The following is a 15,771-nucleotide window of genomic DNA, read 5'->3' on the forward strand; positions in this document are numbered from 1 at the left end:
TGAAAGAATAGAACTCACTACTTTTTCCTTATCATTAATGGGTCTCTTTCAAAATTTTAAGGATGACAACCTAATGATAGGCTGTGGATAATGAGAGCTCTTGTTTTCTGGTTTCTTGCTTCTGATTGTAGTGAGAGCTGGTTGAGGGTTACAGTCTTTGGTGTCCACCTCAAGAGGTTACAGAGACCTCCTGTTTCCCAGGGTCATAGTACTTGCTTCACAACCCCCTGGCTGCCAATCATGGAACACACGAGTGTGGTACTCCTTGAGATTGTCACCATGGCAACTCACATGCAAAAATATAAATCAAAGCAAAAATCTTCATTAAGTAGAAATAAAACCTGTGGTCAGTATGATTTTTTTTTTTTTTTTTACTTTAAAGGCAGTTCTAAACAGAATGTCAACCGAGATTACATCACAAAAACTTTAAATGTATTTACAGAGTGAATAAGTTACATAGATAAACTTTGAATATGTTTCTGATGTGCAACAGGTTTACATGCACACAGCTAACACTTGACAGCATTAAATTTAAGGAGAAAACTTAAGAATGGCCCTTTACATATATATTACAAATAAAATGACATTTCTTAAGAAACAAAGTGACAACTCATATTTTACCTTTATGTCCTATTTCTGGCTATCCACGTGGATATTAAAATATGCATGCGTAACAGGTGGAGAGACTTGGAATTTATAATGTGGATGTCTTTCACTTTTTTCTACAAAATGGCAAAGTTGGTTAAAATTAACACTCACCCTTCTGTAGTATAAATATGTTCATAAAAGCAACATTCTAGTAAAAAGCAGCCAAGATCCTTAAAAAAAGGTCTATCTGGACCATTTTTGGTGCGAGGGTCTTAATCACAGACCCCTGCAAAGAGATCCAGGGCTTTCCGAGACAGTAGCCTAGCAACATAAGAAAGGTACTTCGTAGCAGCTCCTTTTAGATACAGTAATGGTATTCAAATTTCAGTGTACATTAAATTGTCCATTTACAATTCCCTTTTCACATACACAGGCTGTCAGCTTTTGACCGTCTTACAGTTTTCAGTGGCCAGCTTCATTCTGCCTGCTCCTTCCTCAGCTCACCTCACACACACACAAAAAACAAAGGTTAAAAAAAAAAAAAGGAAAAAGAATGTACAAGTTTTAGAATATAAAATATTTTTTAGTGAAGAAAACATTGCACTTTTGCCAATCTAAAATTGTTTCTAGAAAGGAGGGTATTGTTCAGAGTAGTTGGCTTTGGTATGCAATGGAAGTCACATCTTCAGTAGTGAGTTTTTGCTCAGTAAAAGGTTAACGCGATTTTGTGCCACACAGGATGACGGATGGAGGCTGTTCCAGAACGGTCCTATGCTACCTTGGTTCTTAAGAGTATTGCTACACGTGGGAAGTTCTGCCATCCTCTTTATGAAAAGTCCTGCAGGTAACAAGAGGGAGAACAGTCTGACCAAGCCTTTTGAAGGCTGAGAAGACACCGAATGACGTCATCCCAGCACGGCAGCACCCCCAGCTTGGCGCCCATGGGGGATGGGAGGCTCCTGTCAGAGGCTAGTGCCGGACACGCTGGAGTCGGGAAGGAAGGCGGTGAGGACCCGGTAGCTCTGGGCCCTGCGGATCATGTCCCGGATCTCCATGTTCAGCTCCATCAGCTTGGTGCAGATCTCAGTCAGGCTCTGTTAGACCCCACCAATGCGTAAGTGCCCGTCTGTCCCAGAGTTTGATGACGGAAATAAATATTCAGCAGTGTCTGGACCTCGTCGTCAGAACTGCTTCCAAAGATGTCATTGGGCCACAGACTTCTGCAGGCAGAAAAGAGTAGCAGAAGTTAGAGGCACTGTTATTTATAAGGTTGAGTCTTTTTTTTTTTTTAATATAAATTTATTTATTTAAATTGGAGGCTAATTACTTTACAATTTTGTATTGGTTTTGCCATACATTGACATGAATCCGCCACAGGTGTACACGTGTTCCCCATCCTGAACCTCCCTCCCACCTCCCTCCCCTTTATTAGTATAAGAAAACTACTTTATGAATACAAAAGCTTTATTGAGGTAAAATTCACACACTATACAATTCAGCCATCCAAAATATAATTCTGTGGCTTTTTTGGGTAATCAGAATTGTGTAAATATAACTATAATCAATTTTAATATTAATTGTTATTGGTTTTGGTTAAAAAAACTAGAGAAGAATATCAGGAATAGGGGGATTTTCCTCACTGTCTAGTGGTTAAGCCTCTGAGCTTCCACTGCAGAGGGGAGTAGGTTTGATTCCTGGTTGAGGAACTAAGATGTGGCCAAAAAAAAAGCCAGAATGGAATCCTATAATCTTAAAACATTTATTTGCTATAGCATTGTGGTTACAATGAATGTGAATATACTATCAAAATGTAGGGAGAAAGTCCCAAAAAGGATACATTCAAAAAATTAGTTTTAAAATTATTTTGGAGTATACTTTCAAGTGTTTAAACATTTTAGAGATGACAGATAACCAGAACCAACACTCATATTTCAGACAATAAGTTCTGAAACCTGATGTTTCTGTCATGGTAATCGGAAGGATCTGAGGAGACTTTATATAAACATCTCAATGTTCCTTCCACAGTGATTTAGTACCTAGCCCTGACAAAGTGACTGTTAGGCACGCATGTATTTTAACCATCTCTAACTAGCAGGCTTCCCAAGTGGCACTAGTGGTAAAGAACCGGCCTGCCGATGCAAGAGACTTAAGAGATGCAGGTTTGATCCCTGGGTCGGGATGATCTCCTGGAGGAGGGCATGGCAACCTACTCCAGTATGCTTGCCTGGGAAACCCCATGGACAGAGGAGCCTGGAAGGCTACAAGTTCATGGGGTCAGAGTCAGACGTGACTTAGCAACGAAACAACAATACAAATAGTCCCGTTACCTGCATTCCCTTATTTGCCGTAAAGCCTTGCCAAGTTCATTGTTCTTCAAGCACTCAAGCATGGACTGGATGGCTGCCTCAGTGGATGTGAAGGTTGGCTCGGACCACACCCCCTCGACGTAAAGAGGGTCAGCTGCAATGGCTGCAGTGGCCTCCTTCAGGTTTTTCTTTAGGTCACTCAGTTCCCTGGACATATTTAGCAGCTGTTCAAAAAAAAAAGTATTTTTAGTATATTTAGTTGCAGGCTGGATTTTACACCCCCAATTAAAATTGTATGATGTCTGGTTAAGCACAAGCTTAATATCTCAGTAAACTAAAAACAGGACTGATGGAACTATACTGCTTGATATATGTAGGGCTATGGAGCTGTATGCATTGAATAACTGTATCAACAGCTGGCATACTCTGCTTGTATAAAAGATTGACTCCTCTTAATGTTTTCTATTTAAGTAGAAGGGAACACATAGAGATAAAATGCACTAAGAGAACAGGCGGGGGAGCTGGGTAAAGCTGGGTTTAGATGCCACTTGTGCATTCTTGACTACTACATGGTCAAGCAGATAGACTCTTATGTGCCTTCAGTGCTGTGAGACTGAAGATGTTATCCACCTCACAGCTTATTTAAACAGTTGGGCACATAAGTGCCTAATAAATGTAATCACGAACATGGACCTGTTTGAAGAATAAATTTTTATCCCTAACCCTATGCATTGGGAAAAGATGAAAGACATAATTTTAAGAGAGAGGAGGAAAAATCGTAATGTCACATTAGTATTAATCACAGAGGTAAGGATATTTTCCCTCAGATTCACTGGAACCAGAAGATCCTGTGTTATTAAGAAATAAACCATAAAGAGAATCTGTGTCACTTCTAGGGCCCCTGAAGTGTACTGTTGAAGATAGCTGTATTGCAATTTGACCTCAAGAGCATTTAAAAAAAGAACAGATGTGAATTTAAAGGTTTTTTTCCTTTCTAATGCAAACTGAGGATGACTGTTTTCTTTGGGAAGTTGATTTACCCAATATCTTTGCCTTTCTTCATTCCCAGCTTGCTCACTGAACAAGCTATAGAACTGAAGCCCTCAAGGACAGTCTTCACGCAGATGCTGCTTAGACACAATGATACACTCCAGCCCCAGGCTCAAAATTAAAAGAAGTTAATAAGCCTTTTATATAGTTGTTAGACTGTCTTAGACACATAGTTTTTAAAGCTTGAAAGTTAATCTCTTATTTGAAATCTAGGTAAGTTTTAAATACTGAAGGTGTGTGGATCTCATCGCTAGGGTGAGCACCTCCCTCAGCGCTGTGCCAAGCTGGCTCCCCGGGACCCTCAAGGCTGTCCTTGCATTTTGTGTCCAGGTAGGTCACTTGCCTCGCCCAGTCCTGGCACCACCAAAGGAGCATGGAAATAAATAGGAGACACTAGTGTTTTAAGACTTGTGCTTAAGTGAAATGATTATAAATGTTCAAGTGATTTTATTACACACAGACTGGTCGGGGGCAGAACAAAGGAAAAGCAGTGCCGAGCTCATGGCAGGACCTGGGGCTGGGGGTGGGGTGCTCACCTCTGGCGTGGAGCTGACTTCGTGCACCTGGCCGATGAGCTTACAGTAGGACTGAAAAAGCAGCAGCAGCTGGAAGTGTAGCTTATACAACCTCTGACACAGTTCCAGTTGCTAAAGAGAGAATTTGTGTAGGAAGAAATAGTTACTAAGGATCATTCTTACATAGTAAGTGAAATCTTAGTGGAGACGAACATTTTTTCTTTTTAAAACAAGGAAGCGTAACTAGCTGTTACCATTCTAAATAACACAGAACAATAAAATCCAATCAATGAATATCAGTGAGAAATTCACAGTATAATATAGAATAAAACAAATCCTGTAAGATTACTAAATAGAATTAGTAGCTATAAAGGGACTTGGTGAACTGCCAAATTTCCATTATATTTGTCCATTAGATTTAATATCTACAAATTACAGCTGTGGTTGTGTTAATTTTTATAAGCTATATGTCTTTTAAAACATTTTCTTTTTATTAAAAGTATATTTGAAAGGCACGACATTAAGTGGTTCTAGGTGTCAAAATTTATCAATTCAGGAGACACTCGAGAGATTATTCCTCGTGACGATTTTGGCTGCCACTTACGGTGCAGGCACGGATCTTAAAGTTTGTAAACACCGGAAAAGTCATGTGATTGTCTAAGGTTCTGTGCCAGTTTTACCGACAATGTTTCTACTCAGTGCTCAACAGATACATGTTGAATTAGATATAAAAAGGGCCCAAAGTGCTTACAAAAAGGAGAAATGATGAAAAGCATGCAAAACTTTCTGTGGAAAGAATTTTTAAAAACTATTCCTACAAAATGGGCCTTAAGCCCTATAGACACCTCTGGAATTGAAAATGTTTTCATTATATAGCATACATGTACTGTAAAGTAAGGATAAACCATGAGTAATTCCAACACCGATGATCATGACTACTGTTTGAGCTGTATCTGCTTAATGGCCTCTAAACTTTGCCTGTTTATCCCAGGAAAGGGTTAGCTGCTAAGTAGAGGATGGGATTCTGCCAGAGGAAAAAGGACAGCCTTCACCAGATAGAACTGCATGGCTCAGCAGTCATCAGTGAAAGTGGGTTAAATATGTGGCTTAAACCAACACTTCACCATTCAAATGTGGTTAAGTAAGGATAAACAGGGCCTTTCTTTTACTCTTGGTGTGTGTGTGGAAGTTGCTCAGTCACGTCCAACTCTTTGTGACCCCATGGACTATAGCCCACCAGGCTCCTCTGTCTGTAGGGATTCTCCAGGCAAGAATACCGGAGTAGGGTGCCATGCCCTCCTCCAGGGGATCTTCCCAACCCAGGCACTGATCCAGGTCTCCCGCCTTGCAGGTGGATTCTTTATCATCTAAGCCACCAGGGAAGCTTAATATGACTAAAAAGAATGCAGAATTGAGAGCTGCTGAGGTGCTTAGGTGACTGCTGAGGTGACGTAAAATTTTTTTCCCCAGATCACTTTAAGGAGAGAAATGACAAGAATTTAAATTTAGGTTTTTAGGAAGAATATTCCATTAATGGTATTATTAACATACGTTTGATCCTAATTTTTAAAAATGACTCTAGTTCGTGCTAAGACCATGCTGGATAGAGTTTTTCTTTCTCCTTTCTCCCTGGCCCTTAGGGTAGGGGGAAATTCTACTTAAATTTATGTGATCTCTCAGTGCTTATAACAAGCCTAAGTTTAAAGAAGTAGCTATACTCACTCGTTAATGCAAATTAGGTCTTTGGTTGTTTTAGTAACACATTTTATGATCATTTAAACTTTTGTTTGTGGAAACCTGTCAAAATCAGGTATTAAAGACAACTTTCAGATAAAAAAGTATCATCTAAAAACAGAATGTTACCTTTCACAAGTTAGGGTGAAACCCAGCTATGAAAACCCTGACTTTTCTAAGTGTTCAATAATGGTAGTTATTACTAGAAATACCCCACCTAGCGCATGGGAGTTCATAGCAACATAGGTTTCTATTTTGGGAGGAAAGCAGCCTGGAATCTAATAAAAACTACATGTCTTAGTCTACCAAGTAAAAGAAAATGAAACAAAAAAGGGAAAAACATGCTAAAAGATATAATAGTCACAGTAAAAATAAGATTTGTTATGGGTCCATGCCTAAATGGACAAAGTATGAAAGAAAGTTAACTTACTGCAAGAGATTCCATTTGCTACACAGCAAGCATGGCACAGGAAACAAAGGAAAGGAAAGAGAGTACAGGGTCAGTGTACTGCATGCAGCAGAGAGCACGGCCCTCTTCAAGAGCAGAGCCGTCCAGCAGTATTAGCATCGCTCGCCCCACCGTGATAAATGCTTGCAAATGTTGTACCCATTCAACATGCACAGCAGTCCAGTTTAAGACAAGCTCTAATGGGAAACGTGTCATTGGAAAACATAATTTGCGATCCTTTAGATTCTCTTGATTAGTTGCTTTGTTGATCTTGGAGGCCGTAAGTGAAAACTTGTATTGCTTGAAGATTTTAGTGTTTAAATGTGAATAACATGTAAATGTAGTAAAACTGTGAAGATGCCATTGGATTAATTTGGAAGAACTACCCGCCCCAAACAGTCATTGCTAAATGTTAGTTAAGGCAGAGTCTCTTATGTGCTTGGCTCCGTATCTGCTGAACTATGACTATCTAATTAGCATATAATTAACAATCTAAGTGGCATTTTCTTTAGTCCTATTGCTTTCCACATTGAGAATATCTGACAGGAGTGAGTGAAAGTCACTCAGTTCTGTCCGACTCTTTGCGACCCCATGGACCTTATAGTCCATGGAATTCTCCAGGCTAGAATACTGGAGTGGGTAGCTTTTCCCTTCTCCAGGGGATCTTCCCAACCCAGGGATTGAACCCAGGTCTCCCGCATTGGAGGCCAATTCTTTACCAACTGAGCCACAAGGGAAGCCCTCTGACAGGAGAGCTATATATTACTTCAAAGGATTGAATGTTGTCTTTATCCTCCCAAACAAGTGTGAGCTATAACAAGTAACCTTGCATTTTATTTTTTATAATTTTTCCCCCATTAGTGAATTTCTAAAAGTCTTCTAGAACCAACCATTAGTCTAGAAGAATATAAATTTGTACTTGGGCCATGTTCAGCTACAGCTGTCATATTTTTGGTGTCACCATATTGTAATCATAGACTTGTTAGGGAAGGTTTCTGTATGTGGTAAGAGATTACCACAACCTGACTGAATATTAAAAAAAAAAATCCACTTGGCCATTTCTAACTATGGGTCAATACATCTGGTTCTGGATTTTCAAAATATTTAAGGATCTTCTATTTCTAATCACCGATAACAAAAACCACTTACTTTAAAACTCTTTCCCAAAAAAACCTAAATTATCATCAGTTTAATATGTTGTACTTAACATAAGGTACAGTATACAAAAAATAAAGCCAGCAAATTATTATTAATAAAACTATCAAATTATTAGTATCTTCAAACATAAAGCATCATCAGTACCAACTCCCTCACCCCCTGCCTTCTCAGGGTCTCTTCTTGTCTCACTTGCTAGTAATACCGTGTGGGTCTGGCACATTGATGACTGCTGTATCAAGTTTATTGAGTAGTTTTTTTGACCCTGGCTGTAAATAGCTTTTAAAGCTTTAAGCCTGTGATAAAGATTATACAACCCAAGTTATTTACTATTTTCAAGAAAACTTTATAACGATTATGCTAGACATTTTTATAACCAAACCTTACATACGACTGAAAGACAGAGTCACATAAGAAAGGATTACAAGGCTAGTCTTAAATCTACACGTACAGAGTCTCCACTGTGAGGACTTTTTAGAAAACATCAAATTTGATTGAAATGTTAGTAAGCACCTTAGCATGTAACTGCTTCTCCCATGGAATTTACTTTCCAGAAGCATGGAAAGAAGCAAGTACTGAGCAATTACAGGGTCTTATGTGAAGAAACTGCTGTCTTTTTACTGGTTTCCAAAACAAGGTTGTAATCCCAGAAGGTCGTCAGATCAGCTAAAGGAAAATCTTCTCTGTTTAATGAAGGCCAACGAGACTTTCTGACTCCAGCCTCGTGCTAAGGAATTTCATTGTCAACAAATTCCTCCCACCTGGCACTCAGGGCACAAAATTGTGTTTCTTGGGAGCTGGCCAACTTGATGAACACCAGTTCTCCGAGTCCTTCTTACACACTCCTTTTTAGGTAGGCTAGTCTAAGCTGCATTGATATTTACTATCTCAAAAATCCTTTCCTTGGCCTCAGGCTGGGACCAAGTTTGCATTTAGAGTTTCAAAAAGATAGTGAAAAATGCCTTTCAAGGAAAATGTTAAGCTTTTTCCCCGCCCTGTGCTAATATTTTCTGGTATCCAGGTTGTAAAAATAATCCCTTGAGAAATCTTTACAGATGTATTTGTTTTTGGTGATTCAAGATTCTTTTGAAAATGTGGAAATGTCACTGTTTTATTTGGTCACAAACATTTTCTTTAAGCCCTGTTCCTATACACCTGATACAGCGTGATTTATTGAACTGGATTTAGAGGTATGTTTTCTCAAAATGAGAAGAAAAATTAAGTCAAGATATTAAGAACCCACCGTAGACAAGGTAGCTTTAAAGCCTAGACATCAGCGGTAGCACAGCCATTCTTGTTTGTCTGTACTCTGCTCTGAAAGGAGTGCTTTGCTTATGACAGCTAGTTAGGTGAAAAATCTAAGAATTTTTCTTTTTTTTTGGCATGCAGGATCTTAGTTCCCTGACCAGGGATCAAACCTGCCCCTCCCTGCATTGCAAGTGTGGAGTCTTAACCACTGAACCACAAGGAATGTCCCCCCCTTAGAAATTTTTGACATGTCAGAAGGTAAGTCACAGTATTACTGTTAATATATTAGCTATGGTTTTCACCATGTTTAATCTCTGAAAGTCACTGGTTTAAACTAAACTTGATAGAATTTAGAAAATCTAGCCAAGTGTTGAAGCTTTCCTACTTTTGTGTTGCATGTGTTGCTTCAGTTGTGTCTGACTCTGTGACCCTAGGAGCCCCTAGGCTCCTCTATCCATGGGATTCTCCAGGCAGGTGTACTGGAGTTGGTTGCCATGCCTTCCTCCAGGGGATCTTCCCATGCCAGGGGTCGAACCTGTGTCTTTTATGTCTCCAGCATTGACAGGCAGGTTCTTTACCACTAGCACCACCTGGGAAGCCCACTCTGTTATATAGATGCTTGTGACCTCCTGAGCAGGTAGAAACAATACGTTCTCACTGTTGCTAACATCACTTGGCTCTGGCACATTGATGACTGTTGTATTACATTTATTGAGTAGTTCTTTTGGACATTTGTCATGAATATCTTCCAAAATTTTGAAAGATAAATACGTTTAAGCCTCTAATATAGATTGCACAGCTTGAAGTATTTACTTTTCAAGAAAACTTCCACTTCAGGAGGCATTTCCTTAGTCAGTCTAGAAAAGAGATTCCTTATAGAGAACGACTGACTATCTGAAGTTTAATGGGTTACAGTTTAGCTGGAGAAACATTTTGTCTTGTTCAACATTTAGCTTGTTGTTCAATCTGTAGAACAGAGGTTGCAGGCTTCTCCCATTCATGGATTAGGCAGGGATAGGAAACACACAACCAAGAGGGTTAGTGTCCAAGAAGATTCTATGATGATTTGAATGTAATAAAATGTAGTGGGGCTAAATGTAAATTATTGTACTTGAGTCCATAGGGTCGAGTGTTCAAGTAGTGCTCAGAAATGGCTGTGAAATTCCATGTCCATCAGCTAAAATCACTTACAGCAGATGAAGCGATGACCTCTGCAGCTTTCCCAGGGCCAGCTCTGCAGAACCAGGAGGTGAGCTGTGCTAATTCACTGAAGGCTTGAGGTTGTGGCCTGGAGAGCCCAGAGCTGCAACGCTTTACCCTCACCTACATTTCTATGAACTTCAGCTCCCCAGAAGCCACTCCACAATGAATTCCACGGGCAATGGAGAGGTCAGTGCTGGCTTTTAAGTCATGTAGAGATGTGTCTGTCTTCAGGATGTGCACAGGTGGAGAAAACACTGGTAAAGCCATGTCTGGGACTCACACGCCCACCTTGTTTTACATCTTATTAACTGTGCGCTGTGCCTCATTCTAGAACTGGTATTGTAGTCACCCAATAGCCTAAAGTATTAACTAATCATGCCTGCCTTAAAAAAAAAAAAAAAAAAAACAACTTCTGTTCCAAAATCCTTCTCACATATTAGAAGCACTTTTTTCAGGAGCATGGTTTGTTCTGTTTTGTACACGCACTGGGAATCCTCCTCCAAGGCTCCTTCCAGGAGGGAGCCCAGCACGGGGGCCCTTGCGTCTTAGTACACAGAGATGGTTCTCACAGCAGCAAAGAGGAACACTGGCGTTTTTCTCAAAAGGCACAACTCTTTCTACTTGGCGTTCACTTCCCCATTTTGGGGCCTAGGTACAGAGGCACATGTTCCTGTCATAAAGAAAACAACATCGTGATGGTTGGCTCTCACCTGCAGGGTCAGGAACTCACTGCACAAGGATGGTGGAGAGCCACCCAGCTCAAGGTGGCTGCCACTGCTGCTGCCACTGCTGCCACTTTAGGAAGGCAGGCCTGGTGTTGCTAGCTTTTAATTTTTTTTATTTTAAGAGATGCCATAAATGCTGTTTTGAGGGTATGTGTGAACAATTTCAAGTTCACACTTGTTCAAATGTGTTCACACAAGTTCAGATGTGTTCACACAAGTTCAAAATGTTGAATCAATTAACTTGTACAAGCTGAATAAAACATGTCTGTGAATTGGTTATAGCTTATAGGCTACCTAAGTGTAAACTCTCCTCATTAATTTGATGTCACAACTTTATACTGAGAATAGACAAAAAGTCAGAAAATATTCAACATCTAGAAAACAATTATATTCTCTTCCACAAATTCCACAGTAATTTCTCACTTATGTCACCTGTTAAGAATGACTAGAAATCGGCTACTGCCATTATGGGGCAAGCCTTGGGGTCTGGAGACTTCACATGCCTGTCTGTACGTGGTCATCATCTCTGGCCAGCTGACATCTCTAACTGCTCAAGAGTTTGCTAGGTTTAGTAAGGTAAGCACTAATCCTTCCACAAAGTCCACGCTTGTCTGAAATAGAATATACACGTGGAGTAATTTCTGTCATGTTGACTTTGCAATTTATATCCAGATATAATTTTATTTTCCCCAGACATAGATTCTTCAAGTGAAAGCTTACTTCCTAATCCCTGCTTCCATCTGTCGTCATGCAAAGAGTGCTCAGAATAATGGGCACCATCAAACTATTCCAGAAGACAGAGAATCTGACTTAAAAAAGAGAGCTGGAGTAAATCACTGGAGGATAAGCAGTGCTCTGAGGTCAAACATTTGTTCGGTTTTTCTTTGGAATGGAAGCCAAATGGTAGCTCCAATTAGAAAAATAATCTCCCACCAACTCTGGATATAAGATCAATATTGAAATGGAGCAACACCATCATTTCTGCACAAGGCCCACCTTGAAGGTGATTTCTCATCCTTTGAAGGCCCCACACTCTGACATGCTTTTCTCGATGTGATAGTGTAATTACAAGTGGACATCTCTGCCTTGACTAGTAAGTAGCCTCCTAACCTGTCTTCCCAAATCCTCGCTTGCTCACTAGGTCTATTTTCACAGGAGTGTGGGAGAGCCCCAGTCTAATCACACCCTCCTGTTAACAACTTTTAATTGGTTCCCATTGATGTCAGGATAAGCACCCAAGCCCTGCATGGTCTGGCTTCTGCAACTTTTCTCCTGGTCACTTCCTACCTGCCTTGCCACACAGGATCCCTTCAGTCTTCACAAAGGGTCATTTTCCCTGCCACTTTGGGGCCTTCACAGGCTCACCGAGCCCCTGCCTTCCACCCTGCAACCCCTGGCACACTCCAGCTCAGAGCTGAGATCTCTGCCTGAATGGCACCTCTGTGGAGAAGCCTTCCTGGAACCGCCCTCTCATTAGGCCAGGTTTTCTGCTATATCCTTTCATAGCTCACTGTTCCCACCTTTCCTTAATGGCACTTGTCACAGTTTACACACATATGACTGTTAACGTCCATCTCCCTGAATAGATCAGAAGCTCTACCCAGGCAGAATTCACTGTTGTACCCACCATGGGGACCACTCAGCAGTAACTACAGAATGAGTGACTTCACGCTTTTCTGCCGAGTTTCTTTTACAAGGCGGCACACATTTATAAGCCAGCTGGACTGAGGTGTATACTTAAAGCAGTTCTAAATGAGAAGAAAAATCTGAGTGACTGCTGAAAGGTCAACAGAGACTTTCTTCACTGAAAGAAGTGGTTCAGTGAAGAATTAATGATTTTTTTCCCTCTTTTTAAAATTTTTAATTGAAAGATAATTGCCCTATGACATTGGTTTTATATTCTGAACGAAGAACAGTTTTATTAGGAAAATGGTTAGTATAGTTAGTGTCCAGCAGAAAGGTTATTTTTATACTTCTGCTTTTCCAAAAAGAAGACCCTCCCCCACCAATCCCATCAACACACCATCATGCTTGGCTCATGTCATTCTTGCTTACTGTACAGGTCTCGTGGGAATGTATGGGATGATGCTTCCTCCCTCTTCCCAAGTTCCACGCTTCTTGGGTATATCAAAACCAACACACAAAGTCAGAGCACAGAAAAGATGAACTCTAACAGGTGTTCATTACCTTCTCCTCTGAGTCCCCGGGTTGACAGGTAATCACTCCATCTCTCGAGCCTCCTGCAAATGTCGCCTTACAGTTTGCGAGCCACTGTTGTCAGAGAGAGAGACACGGGTGAATTCAGTGGTGGCTTAAGAATGTGTTTACTGTAAGAAAGACCTTACAATAATAGCCCAGCTATTTAAAGATTCTGCCAGCTTAACTATCTAGTATAGTAACTAGTATAGATGTGAAAGGAACCTTTGGGTAGAACACAGCAAGCCCCGAAGAGCTGAAACTCACACTTGACATCAAAAGACTGGCTTGTTCACCAACCAGAATTAAAGGATTACTTTTATTAACTGATGCCCGAGAAGCTGGAAAACAGTGAGTGAAAGAGCCACAGAAATAGAAGACAAAGGGAATTGCTGCAGTAGAATGTTAGAACTCTCTCTTTGACAGTCATGGAAATGTAACAAGAAACAAAAACTTAAGAATGAATGTCTTCTGTGTATGAGGTACTTGTGCAGGGCAGTTTACATACACTCTTTCTATTTCAAAGGCAATATTGAGTTGGAGTTAACAGCATGAACCTTTGAATCCCACAGACCTGGGTTTAAATAACTACTTTTCAACCTCCCAGCTAATGAGAAGAATAATAGCAACTCCCAGGGTAGTTGCAAGCATTACATGATTTGAGAGAGATAACTCTTACCAGGTTATTGGATATATAAAAAGGACTCAGGAAAATGACAGCTGCTGTGACTATTATAGCATATCACTGTCTTATAGATGATGAATCTGAGATGACAAGAGGTTAAGTAACTTATCCAGGGTTACTAACCCTTAAGAAACTGAACTGCAGTTTGAGTTCAAATTCCATCTGACTTCAAAATCCACGATCTTTTTATAGTGTCTGGTCTACGATGGGAAGTGCTCCCTGGAAATTACACACAAATATTTGTTGGAAATCAGGAGGTCTACATGGATGGTTTCTGAATCACTTCTGTCTGTAACATTTTACAGTTTACATCTTTGAAGGAAGGAGGAAGAAAAGAGCAGGAGCTGAGGCCAAGAGAAACCACGGTGATGGGGAGAGACAGCTACTGAGAGTGGTGGAGGAGAGAGATGAGATCCATCTCAACCAGTTTTGGGTGAGGCGAACACTGGAAGGACGCAATTAACAGTTTTATTAATCAATTTCTGAGAAAAGAGAGGTTATAATGTTGATAAAGTGATACATTAAACAGATACCCACTTTCCCCAATTTCTTGGTTAGAAAAATTATAGGGCTAAAATTGAAAGCTGAAAAAATTTCTCTTTTGTAGGTATCATTTTTATATAACCCATACTATTGATAGTTCTACCACCATTAAGTTGGAAGACTGGATACGTCTGTCTTCTCCCAAAAGGGCCTCTCTTGTGTTATTCACATCGCCTCCCAAGAGCTCATGGTGGTTGGGTTCATTTGGTGTTAATGAAACTTATATGCACAGAGACACAGACGCTTACTGAGAGAGTGGCCTCTTTCCTGTTGTTGTAGGTATCCAAATATTCTTGCAGTTCTAAAACACTGAACTTGAGCTTGTCCAGAAGTCCACAAGAAAGGAGCTAATAAAGACAGGAAAATAATTTGTATTAAAATAACTTCCAGAGAGACACCTTGACAAAGGCATGGCCACACAGAGAGAAAAGAGAAGTATATTTAGATGTAATATAGAGTGTGTCGGGGGTGACATCTGTTTTAATAACCCGTACAGTCTGTAATTTTGCTCCACTCTCAGAAGCAATTGCACTTGAATATGACTTGCTAATTTAAATTTCCTGTGAAGATACCCATTTCCCCCATATCAGTTTAGACAGACAGATCTTAACAAGCATTCTACAGAAGCCTGCATTAAGAATCGGCATCCATTTTATGCATGGACTCCAGTGTCTTCATCCAGTAGTACTCCGGGAAATGTGAAGACAGACCTCCAACTAGGTCTTTGTATTTAATTTGCATTTTAAATCATTTAAGATGGAAAGATTTCTCATATCGTATTCTTTGCTGCAAGACAGCCAACCACTAATCAAGTTCTTGGAAAGAATGACTCTTCAGAGACTTTCAGAAGTGAAGCACATCCTCACTGTCTCTAAACCCCAGTAAGTCCTGAGCAGATGAGACGGTTCTGTGATATGCATGGGGGTTGGAAAGAGGTGCCCCTCTCCCCTACAGAGAGCTCGCCGGTCTTGGAAGGTTAGCATTGTGTTTATATAGTCACGATTCAGCAGTCAGCCAGCGACTACTTTAATTATCCTTCAAATTTATCATCTGCAGTGGGGCTGGACGAATCCAGCAAGAGGGCAGGTGGTCTCTTAAAAGAAGAGAAAGTGATGACATGGTGCCTCTGGGGATCCATCTGGCTGGCTGACCTGGCATCATGGGGACTGGCTAGGGCTGCTCTGAGAGGTTAGCTCACCATGTTCACAGCCTTTAGGGTCATCAGAGAGAAGCACCATGGACACAGAGGGAGCACAGGGCTGGGGAGGGGGGTCTCTCCCTGATCTCCTGCAGTGACAGCCTTGGCTGGCCACGCACAGCCATTCCTGTGCAGACCCAGGCCTCTGGGGCTCCCATCACCACACAGCGCTGCTCA

General features: G+C 40.7%; 2 protein-coding genes across 2 annotated transcripts in view; one reads left to right on the forward strand and one right to left on the reverse strand.

Moving 5' to 3' along the window:
* Window positions 1–10,656, forward strand: part of ZAR1L (zygote arrest 1 like) — an 86,465-nt gene extending 75,809 nt beyond the window's left edge. Inside the window, exons 4-6 of the transcript XR_011466306.1 lie at window positions 1,327–1,702; window positions 9,186–9,302; window positions 10,168–10,656. The gene's annotated coding sequence lies outside the window, so the exon portion shown is untranslated. The remainder of the gene's footprint in view (window positions 1–1,326; window positions 1,703–9,185; window positions 9,303–10,167) is intronic.
* FRY (FRY microtubule binding protein) overlaps window positions 1,551–15,771 on the reverse strand; it is a 248,280-nt gene continuing 234,059 nt past the window's right edge. Inside the window, 7 exon segments of the mRNA XM_070380441.1 lie at window positions 1,551–1,684; window positions 1,687–1,808; window positions 2,916–3,118; window positions 4,481–4,591; window positions 6,624–6,641; window positions 13,160–13,243; window positions 14,645–14,743. Coding sequence (XP_070236542.1) covers window positions 1,551–1,684; window positions 1,687–1,808; window positions 2,916–3,118; window positions 4,481–4,591; window positions 6,624–6,641; window positions 13,160–13,243; window positions 14,645–14,743 — 771 coding nt within the window.

This window comes from Bos mutus, chromosome 12 (genome assembly GCF_027580195.1).
Source record: "Bos mutus isolate GX-2022 chromosome 12, NWIPB_WYAK_1.1, whole genome shotgun sequence".
Taxonomy (NCBI): Eukaryota; Metazoa; Chordata; class Mammalia; order Artiodactyla; family Bovidae; genus Bos; species Bos mutus.